Consider the following 19216-nt stretch of genomic DNA (forward strand, 5'->3'; position numbering starts at 1 on the left):
TTAAAAGCCATTTCCCCTCATCCTGTCACTATGTACCCTTATGAAAAGTCTCTCCCCAGCTTTCTTGTAGGCTCCCTCCAGGTACTGGAAGGCCACTATAAGGCCCCCCGGAGCCTTCTCTTCTCCAGGTAGAAGAGCCCCAACTCTCCCAGCCTGTCCCTGTAGGTGAGGTGCTCCAGCCTTCTGATGGTCTTTGTGGTCCTCCTGTTGACCTGCTTCAACTGCTCAGTGTCCTTCTTGTGATGGGTGCTCCAGAACTGGACATACTACTCCAGATGGGGTATTGTGAGAGTAGAGGGGCAGAATCACCTTCATTAACCTGCTGGTCATGCTTCTCTTGATGCAACCCAGGAAATGGTTGGCTTTCTGGGCTGCGAGCACACATTGTCAGCTCATGTTGAGTCTTTCATCAACCAACATCCCCAAATCCTTCTCCTTGGGGCTTCTCTCAAGCCATTCTCTGCCTAACCTGTAACTGTGCTTGGGATTGCCCTGACCCAGGTGCAGGACGTTGCACTTGGCCTTGTTGAACTTCACAAGGTTGACATGGGCCAACCTTGAGCCTGTCCAGGTCCCACTGGATGACATCCCTTCCCTCTAGCATGTCAACTGCACCACTCAGCTTCATGTCATCTGCAAACTTGCCGAGGGTGCACTCAATCTCACTGTCCATATCACCTACAAAGATGTTAAATAACACCGACCCCTGAGGAATGCCACTCATCAGCAGTCTCTCGTTTCAGGAAACATCACTTGGACACTGAGCTATTGACCACAACTCTCTGAGTGCGACCATCCAGCCAATTCCTTATCCAATGAGTGGTCCATCCATCAAATCCATTTTTCTCCAATTTGGCAACCTGGATGTCATGTGGGACAGTGTCCATGTTTTGCATATCTTTTTCTCTATAATCATCTGCATCTTAAGAATTGTGTACTTATTGCTCTAAGTCATTGCATGTCAAAGCAAATTTATTGCAGCTATATTAAATAGCTCAGTTCGTTAAACCTTTAGGTCTAACCAACTGAGCATTCAGATGCTCCCCTAGTACCATACTACCCTATTGCAAGCTCCTGGTCGCATCCTTTGATCCACCAGAGAGGAGCTAAAGCCACATTAGCTTTAGAGAAAACACTGAATTCTTGACCTTGAAGCATCTCGTTAGCAATGTTATCACCCCAAACAGATGGCAAATAGAGCAGCTTGCACATATTAGTGCAGCTGTTTTCTTCTTCTATTTCAGGAAACCAAGTTTTTCATTGATAAATTCCATATTACACTTCCAAATTTGTTTTCATACCTTCAGCAGCATATTTTTATTGTTGGTATTATTGTTAAAATGTTTTTATTCCAAGATGCAGTTGTGCAGTGGACATCAATTTTCCACTTGTGTCAGATTTCATTTCGTGCTTCACCTTACTTTTAAATTATCATTTTGCATTTAAATACATCTGGAACATCAAATCTTTAACTCAGTGCAAGCAAACAGGGAATCGTGTACTTTCCCTTGTTTGCAAAAGCAGGTAACTGAGCACCATTAGAGTCACTGTCAGTGTGAGCTGCCTACCTTAAGAATCCTGTCTCAGTATTCAACGTATAGATTAGCAATTGAAAATAAAGATGATGGGGTTTGTCAAGTTTGTCTTGCCCATTTCCCTTCTCTGTGGCAAATTTGTACTTTTGCCATATGTATCTCTTGTTTACCTGCTCATAAGAACATCTGCACAGAGATATTTTACAGTGTTTTCAGGCATCTATTCCAGTACTTAAATCTCATTTACCAGTAGAATGTTATTTCTGATATTCAATATAAATAGCTCTTGCTGCAATTAAAAAAAAAGAAAAGTGTTTTTGACCACCCACAGTGGAAATGCATTTCCTCCTTATAGCCTTCTCTTACGTCTTTTAGGACAGCTAATAACATTTCTGTCTTCTCCACAATAACCCCATCTCTTTCGAATCTTCTATAATGGCTATGCTTTATTTCGCCCTCTGACCATTTCCATTGTTTTTCCTCCGTACACCCTTTAGCTGGTCTGCAGTATCACTGAATGGAGGAATCCCAGCCTGAGCACTGCGTTCCATCCACAGCCTGATCAGTGCCAAGCAGAGCAGAAAAGTAATTTCCTGTGTCTAACAATCTGTGCTGCTGTTTATATGTAGTCTGGCTTCTTTCTTACAGCAGGGTATAATTGACTGGCCTCCTCAGATCCTTTTCTCAGTGGTGTTGCCCAGTCAATCTACATATATTTATGCAGTAGACTATTCAGAAGCACAAAATGTCACAGCTGCTGTCACTGAACTGCTGTATCTGAAATCCAATTCTTCCTGGGGCATCTCTGATTTTCCAGTAGTTTTTTTTTTTTTAATTCTACTTTTCAATATCCTTGCAGATTATCACAATGTCAGGAGATTTAATGAGCTTAAATACTTTTTTTTTTTTCATCCAATGGAAATGTTGAAGAGATTGGACTTGGAACAAATCCTCACTAAATGTATTGCTCCTTTCTGAAAATGGTAACTATACTTTTTATGCAAGAGAGCGTTTGATGCACCTGATAGCAACTTCTTCTAGCCTGTGTCATGACACATGGGTGAGTCAAAAATATCACTGAACACTCAGAATTCTTCTTTGTTTTTCTTCATCCCTTTTTTTTTCCCTTCTCCTGAAGGCAACCTTGAAGCTTCCTGTGATAACCTACAGCGTACTTCAGTACCTTTAATACAGCCTACTGTATACATAGAAGACAGAGATCCCATCCCTGAAGAACAGGTAAAAAAAAAAAGTAGGGTCATTCAGAATAAAAATTGGGCTTTATTCCTTTTTCAGTTGCTTGTGCAGTGACCTTCTTGTCTTGTCAAAGCAAGCCAAGTAGGTATCAGGAGCTATTTAATAAAGGGACTTGTAAAAGAATGGGAAAAATCGATATATTTTCCTTCTGCTGTGTTTCATGGGAGGGTATTCCCCATCCTTGGGGAATACTTGTAGATGAAAGTAGATCTTAGGTGACTGCAATAATGTTAACTTTGCGTTGAGTGGGCAAATTAAAGGTACTTCAGTACCTTTAATACAGCCTACTGTATACATAGAAGACAGAGATCCCATCCCTGAAGAACAGGTAAAAAAAAAAGTAGGGTCATTCAGAATAAAAATTGGGCTTTATTCCTTTTTCAGTTGCTTGTGCAGTGACCTTCTTGTCTTGTCAAAGCAAGCCAAGTAGGTATCAGGAGCTATTTAATAAAGGGACTTGTAAAAGAATGGGAAAAATCGATATATTTTCCTTCTGCTGTGTTTCATGGGAAGGTATTCCCCATCCTTGGGGAATGCTTGTAGATGAAAGTAGATCTTAGGTGACTGCAATAATGTTAACTTTGCGTTGAGTGGGCTTAAGAATGTCAGATTCACTGGCTCTGCTCAGACAAGGCTCCGACTGTGGTTGACTTGTGTTGAAATCACTTGATCATGCATTAGCTTCTAGAATACGGTCCACGCTGAAAGTGTAAAATATTTCTTTTCTTACTTCAGGAATTGGAAGCGTATGTTGATTATTCCGATATGGACAATGAGTATAATAGGGAAGCTTTTGACTGCTTTTCCCAGGAAGAGAGAGAGAGACAAAAACGAGAGAGAGAGGAGTCTAAAAGGGTGTTACAAGAATTGAAATCTGTACTGGGATTTAAAGCTTCAGAAGTAGAAAGACAGAAGTGGAAGCAACTCCTATTCAGTGACCACGGTAAGCATTGCTTTTGAAATCCCTTTCTCAGAAAGAGTAGGTGTCTGTTTACCATCAAGTTCTGACTGTCATAGAATTTAAATAGTGTTCAATGATAGCAGTGTCTTTGATAGCGCTGTGTGACTTCATTTTTTTTTATTCCATCTCTTTAGATTTCTGTAGCAATCATTTGGCTCCAAACAAAAATACTGAGCCAAAGTATTAAGTACACAAATTATGAAGCATGGCATAAAGAGAACTGTCAGGCCATAAACCTCACAAAAGACACTGACTTTCTCTCATTGCTTTCTCGTAAATATGAATTTTAATCGGGGTTCATAAATAAATATTTTTCAGAATTAAAAGAAATCATCAGAATTTATCCCAGACGAACAAAAATGGAGAGATTAAAGTGAAGAGTTGGACTTTGAAATAATTAAAGATTCATAAAAGGCTAAGACAGGCTTTTGTTTCTGTGAGAGAGGAAACACACAGAATATGTGTTGCAAAAAAACAAAAGAACCTAAAAACCCAAGAAGGAGTGCTTTCAAATCAGCCTTTACTAATTCTGGGGACTGCTGGGTAGCTCCAGCCACTTGAACCTGAAAGCAAGAGTATGAAAATTCATTTTGCCTCAGCAAGACAGTCTCAGTTCCACCAAGTCTGGATACAGCTTGACTGCTTTTGCTGCTTGAGCTGTTCGATTTGTTTATCTTTAACATAGGGAGTGATTTGTATTTTCTTCTTTCCATTCATTTTCCCATTTTCATTCCTTTCTCTTCAGGACAGGTTAGGAGAAGCCCTCTGAAAATAGTCATATTCTAGCTTAAGAAAAACAACCCTCAAGTTTGGCAGCATATCCAAGGATTCTGCCTCTGCAGTTTTTGCCAGAAAAAAACAGCCATCAATTGCATCTCTCAATAATTTAGTGGGAACACACAGTAACGGACCATACCTATTTATGAGACTGTTTCTCTTGATATCAAACCCACAAAAATACCTGAGCTTCTCAGCTTTCTTTGTTATGTTCACTTAGCTATGTTAAAAGCAGTCTCTCAGCTGTTGGTATTGGCTGCTCTTTTCTTTTAGATGAGTTAAAAAACAAAGACATCAAATTGCATCAGAGTCTACTCAAGAGTAGGATTTCTGTATTATCCTCCTGATGTTAGATGGGATACCACACAACTTCCCAGAGGAAGCAGAAGGGAGAAATCCTACCCTCACTTCAAGTCTTCCTGCATATAGTGTCTGTTACAGAAAGACTTCTTCGTCAGGAGAGCTTGCATAGGAAATTTCCTTATCTAAGTTAGCAGCTGATCCCTGTCCACATTAGTATCTCTTTAGGTCATTTGTGGTTATAGCTTTCTAGAAATTAATGGACTGGCTTAGCTGAACAGCTGTAACAGCTGTAGGAGGAGTCAGCTAACTCCTGTAATATTGAGTAACCATTCCATTGAAAGCCTTTGTGGCTCATGCTAGTTCCTTTCCTTTTCACATATAGATATTAAATTTTTTTAGGACTAGAAAGTCTATAATGGGGAGTGAGGAAAGTGTCATTTCTTTCATCTGCTTAGGACTTATCACAGATTCCTTCTAAACAGTACAAAAGTTGAATGTATGAGGATAGTTTATGAAAATAATTGTCTCCTTTTGGCTCTGAAACTAATATGCAATTGTTTGGGGAGGGGGGGGGAAGACCCTGGGAGATGCTGAGGCTTTAATCAAGACACCTAGCAAGCCATTTATTAAGGTTTTTGGTTCACTGATGGGAGGGGCTGGATTCTACATAAAAGAGGTCAGCTCCCGGCACGTTGATACACCCAAAGAACACATCACGAAGTCAGCTACTCCGTAATTGAAATGAGTCTGGTGCAGTGCTCCTTCAGTATATGAATTTTTAAAACAAACAGTACAGTACAAATTCTAATCTATAGTCTTTGCGTGCTAGTGAAAATAATTATCCATGTGACAACTGTCGTGGTACACCTACCTTCAGCTAGCTAAAATACATGTGACTGCAATAAGATGCAATGGAAAAATCCTAATACCATACATTTTGTTTCCCATGAAAAGTTTCCTTATTTCCCAGAGTTATTTTCATCTCTGCTTACAGGGGTAAAGTCAGAATGGAATTAGAAAGGGAAATGCTACTTGGGAATCTGCTGTTGCCGCTCATTTATGTTCGCGCTGCTACTCTAATGGAGCTACTGCAGTTTAGGGAATCTGTTACTTGGAAATGGACATTGTATCGTTTTCTTAAAAAGAAAGACATCTGTTCTTCAAGAAGTGATTGTACCAAGTTATACTAACCCTTAACACTGGGAGGAGAGACTTCCTGGCAAGCATCCCGTTGCTGGCAATGGGACTCGCTGCTGCTACTAACTTCAAGAGAGGCTAAATTAAACCACTCTTAATTTGTGAGGACATCTTACCTGGCTGTATGAATACGCGTTGTGTTTGTATGTTGTGATGTGAGATCAGATATTGCACATAAGGACTTTTTTTCTGTACCAGCTGTCTTTATTGGATTAGGTAAACTGTTGTCTGAAACGAAGACAGTTCAAATCTGTATCCAGTGCAGAAGTTTTACCTGTTTTTAACTTGATCACGGAATGCATCATCCACATCTGATGCCATTGTTAAAAATTGGTTTTGTGCCATCTGTTTATATCAAACATTTTAAGGCTTAGTTCTAACAAGCAGTTGTCACATTTCATTTCAGCTCCATGGTTAGAAAACACCAATTTGTTTTAGGTTTTCTTTGATTTGTGGGTTGGTTTTTTTTTCATCGTTGTTGTTGGTTGTTGTTGTTACTGTTTGGTTTGGTTTGGTTTTTAATCCATTTTGACACTTCCAATGTTGCATCTTTTCAGACACAAATATTATTTATACATAGCAGCTTGCTTTCAGTTATCAATTCAATTTTTCCCCTTTTTAAGCTGCAGTGAAACCCTTGTCTCCTGTAGAGTCCCTGAAGCTCCTAAATAATTTGGAATCACACATGAATTCAAATACAGAAAAGCAGGACTGCAGCCAAAGTTATGATAAATCTGAAGAAAGCGACTATAATTCAGAAGTGAACACTGCTGGTAAAAGCAGGACAGAATATTTGTATGAAGATCCTGAGATGGAGAGAAATAAAGACAGTCCTCCTGAAGAAGGTATTTCTACAGAGGCTGAAGAAATAATGTGCTATCGGTATGAAGGGGAAGTTGAAGATCTCAAGCCCAGTGATACAGATAGAGTAGAAGTTTCGCAGCCTCCCTCTGTGGATGCATTGCATTCAAAAATAAAGCATAGGCTGGCTCAGCTTCACATATCAACAGATTTTAACTTCACATCCGGTCTGGCTGCACAAGCTGCTGCCAGGTCTTTCTCTTTTACTACAATGCAGGAACAGACTTTTGGAGATGAGGATGAGGATGAAGAGGAGGAGAAGGAGGAAGGGAAGGGGCAAGAACATGAAGACCTAATGGAAGGTTTTGAGAATGAAGGTAGTGGCTCTGAGAGTGAAGGAAAAGTACAAGCCTGATCTGAACTTTTAAAAACCAACAACAGACAATTTGGTAGGAAAAAAATACCAAACAAACTAATGTGGGGGTTTGAAGTTAAAAATGCTGAATGGAAAAAAAATAATTGGGAGACCTAAATGTAATACGTCTTGTTCCTTAAGTCTGAGACACTAAATGGGACTTCTGAGTATGTGGATAATTTGCAGGTAAGACAACTTTAAGCTGCAACCACTAAGCAGTTGGCTGTTGCCTTTTTAAGATCTTAGTGATGAGTTTTGGAGTTTTCCTTCGTGTTTTCTGGTTTATTTATTTATATCATGAAGTGCTGTTGTTGTTTTTCTAAAAAGAATGAAAAACTATGTATTGAATTACAACAGACTGTCTTCTGCTTTCTGATTTTGTTGTCTTAGAATCAAGAGTTAGTTCCAATAAAAAAAAACAGGGCATTTGTTTTGGAAGAACCTGAACTGTTCCCTGTGATTTTCCTCCACCACTTCTCGTGTCCACAGTGAGTTGGCTCAGCCACCGTAGACATTGGTGAATCTATGGCTAGTAATGCTCCTGGCTAACATGGAGAGTCTTAAGTAAAAACTTGAAAGGTCCTGTATTTTATGTGTCCTGGGGCATGGGGCTGAAATGCATGAAGTTGGCCGTACTTCATGTTAAGGTTTATATAGAATTTTATGAAAGGTTAATAAATGATTCATAAATGTTGTAATTCATGTTAGAGAAATGTGTAGTATGCGTTAGGGAGGGTTTTGAGCTTATCAATATAAAGTACTATAGACAAGTAGAAGCTATTTGTTGGGTTGATAATAGGTGAGAATTAAATAGCTATTTAATAAAACAGCTATTAATCCTTTGTTAACCTTTTATAAATTGAGCCTTAATATAATGTTTGACTTGTATATTATTGTTTGTCCAGAAGTAATCTTCTTAGAGCAAAATTGTCTGACAACTTACACAGTATTTTGCTTAAATGATGTGTTTGCTTTTCCCTAATGTTCTTTCATTTTTCTCTTAGATCACAACCATAATCTGTGTGATTAAGATCCATGAGAGAACAAGAATTATCTATTTTCTAAGGTCTATCTTGTAACTTAGCTGACATCTAAGCATCACTGTCCATTTAGATGTTGTGCTAAGGGATGTGGTTTAGTGGGGAAGTATTGGTGGTAGGTGGATGGTTGGACTTGGATGATCTTGGAGGTCTCTTCCAACCTTGATGATTCTATTTGAGGTTATGTATGTTGTTTTTTTCTCTACAGTGGTGTTAGGAAAAGCAGCAAACCGATATGGCAATGGTCACTTCACTGAGGAGCTGCTTAATGGTTTTTCTGCCTTCTCTTTCTTTTGCTCTCAGACGCAAAATGAAGCGAAGGACTCATGTGTCTGATGGTGAGAGAACAGCCTCTTAGTATGGACGTGGATAAACCTGCAGTCACAGAATGCCTCAGCAGTTACTTCGTAATTGTCTCTTAAGGCTTGCTGATTTTTTAGATTAGAGGGTGTGGAGATGCAAGTGGTTCAGAGCAGTATCTTTCCTAGGGTGCTGTTTTGAGAAGTGGCGAAGCAAACGAAGGTCAGCAGGTCAGGATGGGACTCTTGATCATATGTCAGGAAATGATTCAACCTCACTCTCCATCTGTTAGTAATTTTGTGTGAATGCTGCAAGTATGTACGTATTTTTTTCCACAGTTCCTATGGAGTTGAATATCAATTTATAGAGAAGGTTGTATGTGATTTAAGCTATTCTTTCACAATATAATATCTGTCTTCTCCCTCACAGACAAATTTGGGTAAAAGTATGTTTTGATGTACTTCACTAACCAATAACACAGGATTTTGTACCCCTAATTATGTGCAACTGGAAGCTGAGTGGATGCGTGACTGGAAGTGGGAGTGGGATTAGGGAAGATGCTTCTCAAAGTACATCCAGAAGCTAAGCCTCCTCTAAGTGGTAGGATGTATTCTTCTCTAGGCCCATAAAAGTTAGAATAAGATGATGAAAGACTATTTTATTTTCTCTGTGGTAAGCAATCGAGTCTAGAACAACTGCTTTGGATAAGTGGTGTTTGAAGCAATGCCCATGCTTCTGAAAAATAAGTCTTCCTCATTCTTGACTTGAGATCCTTGATCCTTCACTAAGTGCCCAGATGTTTTTTGTTCCTAGCTAATTGTTCTGACTGCCTAACTGTATGTTCCATTAATGCTTTTCCACAAGGTCACCTACCCATATCTTATTATCAGGTACTGCGTGTCCCAAAACTGATACTTTTTTCACCTAAACTTAGTTCACGGTGTAGATGGCTGTGATACCAACTTGGAAAAATAATCAAATTTAGAATATGAATTATAACTCTTTTCACAGTTTTGGATGAAATCAATAGTCACATGAGTTCTTTGCAATGCTACTAAAATAGATTTCAGATTGTACATCTGTAAGAGTTGCTAGTTCTTCATTCCTTTGCTGCAGTCCTTAGTTAAAAAAAAAGAAAACAGGCCTTGCCAGCTCATTTGGGACCCAGCTTTATAATGTGCTGGCCTTGGTGATGAAACTAGCCTAAGAAACCCCATCTACCATTAGTTGTTCACTTTCACCCATCAGATGGCTTCAACACAAGTTTTTGTGCCTGTGTTATTAATCAGCATACGTAGTCAACTTGGTCCAAAAAAACCCATCCTTTTTAGAGTTTACTTTTACATTGCTTATTCCAATGATGCAATTTACAGCATTGACCTTCAAACAGCTGTATCGGCATATACTGTGTTACTTGCGTGAGGCTCAGGACTGTTCACATTTATGTTATTGGCAGAGACTATGTACTGTGACATTACACTTTGACGTTAGAGATGAGTATGCTGAAGGTATGACCTTTTGGAGCAAACTCTGATTCTGCTTTAACGGATATATTTTCTGCAAGAAAATTAATTGATTTGTATGGTCTTAGTGCAGTCTTAGAAGTTGTGTAAATGAACGTCTGTGCTCACTTGCTTTCTCTCCCCCTAATCACATTATATGTAACTGCCATCGGGTCATTTATTTTAATTTATTGAACATACTCCCTGCATAAAAATTTGGCTAACAGTCTACAGCTCACAAAGCATGGCTTCCTTTTGTTTCATAACTAGGTTCTGTCTGCATATAGTCTGTTATGATCCAGAGTTTCTCATGATAATGTCATCTAATAGGGCTGTGTGTACATGCTGTAGATTCCTTTAAGAACCTGTTAGATTTTTTTTTTTGTAATCTTCATTTATTGCTGCATTTAAAATAATGTGTAAACACCCTTTATTGGAGCTAAAGAGTAGTGTTAATATATTGAGCATGTCAAGGTCTAAGTGCTGTTCTGTGTTCTTTGGCTCATGAGTGTAGGTAGGGATTTTTGTGAAAACAGAACATTTATTTCTTCGTGCTTTGTAACTTTTTGAAATATGTTAATCAGGAAATCCACACTAAATACTGAAGCAAGCCAAAGGATATCGCAGCCAAAATTCTTTGTGAAGAACAGAGCTAATGATAACTGTTTATTCCATTCCCAGTTAGGAGCTCTGTGGAGTTGTAAAGAAGCATGCAATGACATAGAATTAAATAATTTCTTTTCTTCCTGTCTGCCTGGAAGGCATTCCAAAGATGGTATTTGCTTCTTAGGTTGGATTTCGGTCTACCACTACATCTTTTATGTAGCATAACTTTACGCCTAATGGTACAGGTAGGTAAAGACTTAAATAGGGACAAAGACCTCTAATAAAGACATTAGTGGGTTTTGTTTTTTTTTTAGTGTATATCTTTGTGACATAAATGTAACACTGATGTAATGGAAGCATATATTGAGAATTACAGACAATACAGATTCTTTCAGATGGAGTGGAATGTGCCTGTGTCAATTGTACGCAAGACTGGCAAACGTGAGAGGGCTTCTGATTGCACTTACAAGACAGTTTTACTCCTGACAGAGGGTTCCTAGATATCACTGAGCCTTGCATTTTGTTATAAAACCTCAAGATGATATTTGGAAGGGTGACCGTTTTTAACGACATTTCAGACTTTGCCCTGAATGCATTTATGTTTACAGCACTGGAAATTTTACGTGCATATGAAGAGCAGAATTTGCAGTCGTCTTACTAATCTCTCTGCTAGTTTAAATAATAAGTATAAATGGTGGACTGTGTAGAGTTGGTGGCCTACAGTGAACTTTGTAATCTTATTGTCTGCCTTCTTTTTCAAACACGAACAAGGGCTCAAGTATACTAAGCTGGCCTTCTTTTAAAGTGTTTAGTGAAGGGGTGCTCTGCAAGTGGCTTGTTCCCATGGTTAACTACTCTTTAGAATTAAGAATTATTTTCATAAAACAAAAGGGTTTTTTGTAGTGTCTTATCTGAAAAAAAAAAAAAAGGGGGGGGGGCAGAGTATGAGAAAGGCACTTGGTCAGTGCAGAGGGTTGGACTACTCTCCTATCTCATCTGTGGCAGGGACTAATAGCAGATGCTGAGAGAAGGGTAGGAAAAAGGGAGCTTATGTAGTGATGAGCTGTTTCCCAACTATTTGTGTCTCAAGGAGTTCTTGAGCCAGCGGGGGTAGCTGTCAGCTTAACAGCTCACGATGGAATTTTCTTCCAAACAACTGAACAGATTTGTTCAGGCTCACATTTGCTTGATTATTACTAGTTCCAGTGCCATGATGTGTTCATCTTTTTATGGTTTTCTATAAGCTAGAAGGTTTGTCAACATTATGTTTGTTTGTTTGTTTTTCAATTGAGCGAGCCCACTTCTGTTGGCTCATCCACAGAGGTCAGGTTTTCCACCTTTTGATTGCTTTCCTTAGAAATCTGTCCTGTACTTTGATGTATAATGGCCAAAGTATGCTACAGTACTCCAGATGTAACCTCAGCGGTGCTGATTATGGAGTAAAAATCACCTCCCATAAAACACAGAACCATTAAGGTATTTCTTAGTCCATCTAGGAACAAAATCTTTTCAGATCTTTTACCCCTAGATACTATGATGACAAATGAAAATATTTGGTCTGATGGAGGAGAAATATTTATTCACTCTCAGCAGGATTTGGTTGGACAGTGTTTTTCTTTGCTAACAAAACAAGGAGTTGTTAAATCAAAATGATCTTCCAACAGCTGCCACCTGGTCTAACACAAACTAAAGATGCCAAACAACACTTGTTTAAATCTCAGCTTGATTTTTCAGAGCTGTTCTGGTCTCTGATGAGTAGGCACATATCACAAAGCACATTATCACACAAAAATGTGACGGAGAGTATGTAGATATCAGAGATCAAACTGAAGGCTTCTGACTCATTTGGAAACTACTTGAAGGTATGCTTTACTCATATTCTCATTATATTTCATTCTTTAATCTGGATGCTTTTATTCTACCACCTTGAATTCTAAATGCCAAAAAATATGTAATTTGATTTATTTAACTTGGGAATTTTGTGCAGTAACCAATAAGTGGTAATGGTACCGGAACTGTGATGGTAAGGCATGACCATCAGTAGGGTAAAATCCACCTTCCATGATTTTTTTCTTTGTGTACAGATAAAACAATACAGTTTGAGCTACAGCTACTCAGAATTTAACTGTTTTAGATAGTCTGCCTCACCTGTCACACTGCCAACTCTTAAGCCATTAGCAGGTTTGTAGGAATTAAATTTGATCCAACAGCTTACACACTCTGTTAGCCCATTTCACACTTTATGAAATTACTACAGGATTTTGAAGCAGTGACTATAATTTAGTAGAAGAAAAAGGCTTCTTCCTCTGTTACAAAGTGGCTTATTTTAAAAGGGTTGAATTGGACCAAAACACGAATGCTTTTATGCAATCAGCATATTTTGACCTTTATACCTGCTCAGATTTAAATTTTAAAGGCTTCACAGACAATCTGCTTTAGGGGATGCTGTTCTATAGCGGTTAAAATCAATCTAGGTCCAGGCTGCCACGGTCTTGCCATGGTTGTGATCTCAGTGCCTCCTTTAGTCTGGCTTTTGCAACCACTCAGATATGTGGGAGCCCAGCCTGGCTGAAAACGAACTGCAGCTTTAGCTTTTAGTATAGCTGGGTCCCTCAGCTAATTCACTGCGTGGTTGAAAGAGCACCGGTAGCATCTCAGGGGAGTTGGAAGGAATACATGCCTTGGCAATGAGGAGGAATGCCATAGCTCAAATTTAAATCAGTGTTTATATGCCACACATTACATCGTTACTGTCTGTACTGAGGTGGGAAAAACTCAACTCCTTGTGTTGCTTCATCTCCATATTTTCTGTTGATTGAGGATGATGCCACTCATTAATTTCCTTATTTGTTTTGACCAGTCCTTTATTTTGTTCTTCAGGCCCAGGCTACCCAACACGTACCCCATAGAACCTCTTAAGAACTGCTCATTATTTCTGCTGGTAAAATTAAAATAGTCATCTGAGTCTTTTTTGCTTACTATTTTCACTTTTGTGATCCCTGTGACACCCACAGTCCTTCCCTATATCACCATTCCTAAAAGTTTCAGATTTTAAAATATACAAAATCTTTTGTGTATTTGTAACACAGCTTGATTCTTCTATTTCTTCAGCATTGGAATGTCCAGAGGAGGACCACTAAGATGATCAGAGGGCTGGAGCACCTCTCCTGTGAAGAAAGGTGGAGGGAACTGGGCTTCTTTAGCTTGGAGAAGAGAAGGCTCTGGGGAGACCTCATTGTGGCCTTCCAATACTTCAAGGGAGTATATAAACAGGAGGGGGAATGGCTGTTTATGAGGGTGGACAGTGATAGGACAAGGGGGAATGGTTTTAAACTGAGACAGGGGAGGTTTAGCTTAGATATTAGGAGGAAGTTTTTCCACACAGAGGGTGATGACACACTGGAACAGGTTGCCCAAGGAGGCTGTGGATGCCCCATCCCTGGAGGCCTTCAAGGCCAGGCTGGATGTGGCTCCGGGCAGCCTGGTCTGGTGGTTGGCGACCCTGCACATAGCAGGGGGGTTGAAACTTGATGATCATTGTGGTCCTTTTCAACTGAAGCCATTCTATAATTCTATGATTATGACTAGATCTAGAAGTGCATGCTGACTTTCCCAGCTGACTTGAGAACTGAAACAAAAGATGGACACCCTAATGGGGAGTACTACAGTCAAAACAGAAATAATGATATATAGCAAAGTCAATATACACTGAAAGTCTTTTGTATGTAATTCTGCCTTGCTGAAAAACACCAGGTTGTGTTTTGGAAATAATTGTGATCTTAATACAAGGTCCCAAAATAACTGTCATTAGTCGACTTGACCTGTGCAGACATCTTAATATTTAAAGACTGCTTCCTGACCTTCTCCAGATGCACAGATAAGAAATGAAAATAATCTCAAATTTCCGAATAGAGAGTCACCAGTACTTTCCTTCAGTTTGTGCTACTAAAAAGGCATCCATTCCTATATAAATAAAAAGAAGAAAGAAAAGTTAGTGCTTAATATAATTCTTCAGTAGTCTTTATTAACAGTCATGCATTTGATCTCAATAGAAGCACCATAAATTTAGGACTGTTTATAACGTATGATGTGTGTTTCTAAAAATAATAATAATGAAAGACTTTAAATGTAATACGGGATAAAAGCCAGAAATCTATTAATTGTCCTCGAAATCTTTCATCCAAAGTCACAGGTGGTCAAAGTTAAACAAGTTCATGCTGTCATTTTCTGTGCTGCTTTGTATGGCATTGTTCCGAAGGCGTTTAGTATTCCCAAGTGAATGCTCACACCGTGCATGTACCTGTGTGCTCGAAGTCTGCAGAGGTTGTGAAGATCTGCATACATCAGCAAGAAGCTTCAAAAGCATTTGAGGCTTATTGTCTCTATTTTGTTTTATTTCAGCATCCACGTTGTGTGCAATTCCAATCAAATTTTCCTTTCTCAGCTTTCCTCTTCATAGGCCACGCAAACCAATGGTGTTTTGTTTTGTTTATCAGTTTCCCACCTTAGTTACTATTCTATAAAGCACCAAGTTGTATATTCCCCATGGAAGCATAACCATTAGTCACCACACTCCAAAGCGTAGGGCCAAGGATTGAAGGGGCCAGAAGAGCTCTCCTGGCTTGACCACTTCTGGGAAGAGTTGTGCTGAGATGAAAGGCTAGGGGCTGAGATGATCCTGCAGCTATCTTTCAAGGTTCCAGCTTTTGCTAGGTGTTTTCTTTCCTCCAGTGGTCCCTCTTCCCCCTTAGCAGCAGCTCTCTTCCAGCATTCTGCTACAAACTTTCGAGGAAATTGGCCACTCTTCTGCTTTGTTTCTAAACACATTGTCTAAAACTGATGGCATGGCAGATTAGAAGGAGCCCACATGGAGGCACTGCTATGCATTCCTTGTCATAAACTCAAAAACAGAAGGATTCCTATGGCTGGTAACTTGTCTGTCATGACTTTCCTTCCAGGGAGCTTTACCTGCATTTCAACCTGGCCCTCCTATTCCTTTCTGGACTTCAGAGCACTCACTCCTCGGTGAACATAAAATGGTAACGTCTCCCCAGACAAGCCTGATCCTTTAACGTGTTCATCATGACATGAACTCTACCTGTCCTTTCCAACAGGAAGGGAGCACCGAGCAGGCTGAATAGGAGTTCCTCTAAATAAACTTGCTTTTTTTGGCAACAGGAGACAGTGTCCTCTCAGCTGCTGTGCCAATGTGCTTTGGCCCCACAGCTGCTTGTCCAGAAGCTCTGAAATCTAAGCAGTTGTGCTTAAACCTTTCCCACTGCCATAGAGCGTATGTGTTCAGAGCACAATTGCTACTGAATCTCCTCTGAATCAAACTGTTTTGAATTTTTATTGAGCAGCGTTAATGGTTTGTTTCTAGAGAGGTTTATATACGTATACGTACATACACACACGCTTCATGTAGTACATGTATATTGCCAGGGATCACACTGGAAGTCTCATGTAGCAAAGAAGTCATATTTTTATGTTATCAAACTTTGAAGTTACTCAGAAGAAAAGTTTAATTCCTGTTTATCTAATGGAAGAGAATTTTCTACCAAGTAGGCAGCATGGAGTTACTTAAAATGCACCCTGCTTTCACACCATTAGTTAGAAAAACTGTTTAGCCAAGGTTTCTCTTATCAAGGCTTCATACCTGAGCTGCTGTGAGTGCCTATATGCCCATCTGCCCTGTGTTAAGCCTCTAAACAAATACACGTTCCTCAGCATTTCCTGCCTAAGCCTTAGCAATTCCCAAAATAAGGCTTCAGGGCACCCTAGATTTCCAAGAAAGCCAAAGGAAAAGAAAGCATCTCAATAAGCTGCTTCTTAATTGGTTAATAAATGAAAGCTAAACTATAAGAGGAAATGTTTAAAAGAACAAACTGCAACAAGAGACTTCTGGCAGGGCTACAGAGGGAATTCACACGTGGTGTGCTCTGCAGTTCAGATGCTGGGAAGGATCTACAATTCCTCTTCAGTGTGGAGACAGGAAATACTCACCAGATGGGTAATCTTCAGCAGCTTTTAAAAACGCTATATTTTAGCTACGTTTCATTGCCACAGAAAGGTGCCTGCTGTGCTGTTGTATCAAGCTGTATGTCAATCTGTCTCCGTATTTTTTTCTTTAAAGCTGAGTATGATGTCAGTCACTTTCCTTAGACAGCATGGAAAACCTGTCTGGTTTGGCTCCACTGGGAGCCTCTTCTGCACCCAGTCTACCAGTTGTTGGCACTGCTTTGAGCACAGTGTTGTTGAGATCGGCCTCAAGGAGGTTTAGATAAGCAGTGCTTTAAATCAGATGTGAAGCGTAGGGGCTGTCCACCTTAGGGCTCTGAGAACTAAAGTCCTGGGTTGGATGCCTGTAGAGCAGTAGAACATGACCCGACCCACTTGTATTCCTGGGCTTCTGCCTTCCCATTGTGACAGGGTTGCTTGACTGTGAAATTCTCCCCAGTTCTCATCTTTCTCTTTTTCTTGCTTTCCCATTTTCCATCCTTCCTTTTTTCCCAAGGATATGAAACAGGACCTAAGGCCCTTCCCCAGTTTCAGAAAGCATTTTCTCAATTGTAATGTTAATCATTTTGAAAATATTTTTTGTTTCTGTTATTCCTTCTGGGTCTGTAATAAAGGTCTGCTTCCCTATTGCGTGTGTGACCCTTTCTCCTTATCTCATATCCCTGACAGCTGTCTAGGTGGCATGAGTACTGTTTACCTATCCTTCAATTAGTAATGATTGAATGGAAGAGGGAATGCTTTTACAGGGCTGCATAAATGCTGTGTCAGCGCTGTTGCTCAGTCTCTTATGCAGAAGTTTATAATTTCACTTTCATCCTGAAGATGAAATTCATTTTAAGTGATCTTGGCTGTAGTTAATTTCTGCAGTGTGTTTTGCTGGCTCTTTAGTACAAGCACTTTAGTAATGAGCACTGGTTACTCCTGTCTGTGTAAGTGCTGACTGAGGAAAGAATGTTTTTCTGGGTGTCCTATGCTTCTGGCTGCTCCTTCCCATAGTCTTTCAGAAACCTATATGCTGTGCAATCTTGCGGTAATTATTACCAAAATCCCTTTTAGCATTACATAAGTGGCTCTGTACGTGGGACTTTAGGAATAGAATAAAAGAAGACCAGTAGCAGGTAGCAGGCAGGTCCTTAGCCTAGGAACTGGGCTTAGGTGCCCTGTAGGAGATACTTTTTCTCATTGTCTATTTGTATGACTCCTAAGAAACAGTCTTTTTCGGTAGGCTCCAGAAGTGCCAAAATAGTGGCAATAGGCTGGCTCCTCTTAGCCAAAACATCATGGCTCACTCATAATGCTTGAGAGTGGGACAGGTTGCCCAGAGAGGTGGTGGAGTCTCCTTCTATGGAGATGTTCAAGACCAGCCTGCACACCTACCTGTGTGACCTATTGTAGGGAACCTGCTTTAGCAGGGGGGTTGGACTTAAGAATCTTGAGATCCCTTCCAACCACTTCAATTCTGTGTGGTTTATGAACAGAACAAATGCTATATAGGTTCTGCTGGCGTTAGGAGCTATGCTGCACATCTATTCCTGTAAGTCTTCCCTGTACTGGCTCTGAGGTTAACAGCTGTTGACCGCTCTTCCCACTGGTATGACTCACCCTCACCCAATTCATGTCCCCGGGAAGGAATTTGTAGAGAAGATCGGGGAAGAAGGGAAGCGGTTTCATCTTGAAAGGCAAGGGGATGCTTAGTGAGGCAGGACTATCTATTCTTGCATATTTAATGCTGATGCTTAATTGGTGCGTGATTTTTTTGGTAGTACAAAAGGTCTCACTTATTCTTTGCTGTTTCCTGCTTTGTCTGTTTTCACATGCGATACCGAACAGATCCAATTGCTGCTGTTAGAAGAAGCTGTCTACCAAGAGGAGCCCACAGTGTTTTTCTTTACTTGGAGATTTTTTGAATGCTAAATTGCCTCTGTGTGTTCTTCATAACTGTACCATATGCAAATATCCTTCAGGAACTGATATGACCACTTCAGATAGTCAATATTTTCTATGTAAGAACTGTACGTTTCCTATACTGCCACGAATGTATATATATCTATGAAGACTTAAGATTGTATCTTTTTGAGTATGCCTCTTTCTTCAACCATCTGGAACTTTCTTCCTGTTCTCCAGTTCTCTGCTAATTTATTAGACACTTGTGTTATATTGTGTACTTTTTTGTATCAGCTGTACCTCTGTTTCTCCTTTCGCTCATTAAAACCTGTTCTTCTCATCCTTTTTCTGTGCTGCTTCATATTGGAAATATTAGTATTGTTTCAGGTGATCTGGTCTCCTCTACTGCTTCTGGCTGGGCTGGCACCAGACCAGCCTTAAAAAAGCCAGTCATCCAGACCTCTATCACATTGTTCCACTGATCCCAACATGTAATCAGTTACACTGTCACCGCTAGTGTACTGTATTAAGCTTCCCTAAGGTTGTTTTGCAGCCCACGCTTTGATAAGATGGAAAAGAAGAAACTTATAATGGGCTACGTATAGGGTAAACAAATGGAC

The 19216-nt window shown here is 39.8% G+C and overlaps 1 protein-coding gene across 15 annotated transcripts in view; it reads left to right on the top strand.

Annotated features, from left to right (window-relative positions):
* VEZT (vezatin, adherens junctions transmembrane protein) overlaps positions 1–19216 on the top strand; it is a 73587-nt gene that overhangs the window by 38902 nt on the left and 15469 nt on the right. For 7 of the 15 annotated variants that reach the window (XM_040671947.2, XM_015283996.4, XM_416152.8 and 4 more), the window contains 3 exons: positions 2674–2774; positions 3528–3735; positions 6654–18936. In XM_040671947.2, coding sequence (XP_040527881.1) covers positions 2674–2774; positions 3528–3735; positions 6654–7246 — 902 coding nt within the window. In that variant the 3' untranslated portion in view covers positions 7247–18936. Of the gene's footprint in view, positions 1–2673; positions 2775–3527; positions 3736–4071; positions 5754–5827; positions 18937–19216 lie in introns of those variants that run through there. The other 8 variants (XM_040671948.2, XM_046909020.1, XM_025154813.3 and 5 more) reach the window with 4 other exon arrangements.

Source organism: Gallus gallus, chromosome 1 (genome assembly GCF_016699485.2).
Source record: "Gallus gallus isolate bGalGal1 chromosome 1, bGalGal1.mat.broiler.GRCg7b, whole genome shotgun sequence".
Taxonomy (NCBI): Eukaryota; Metazoa; Chordata; class Aves; order Galliformes; family Phasianidae; genus Gallus; species Gallus gallus.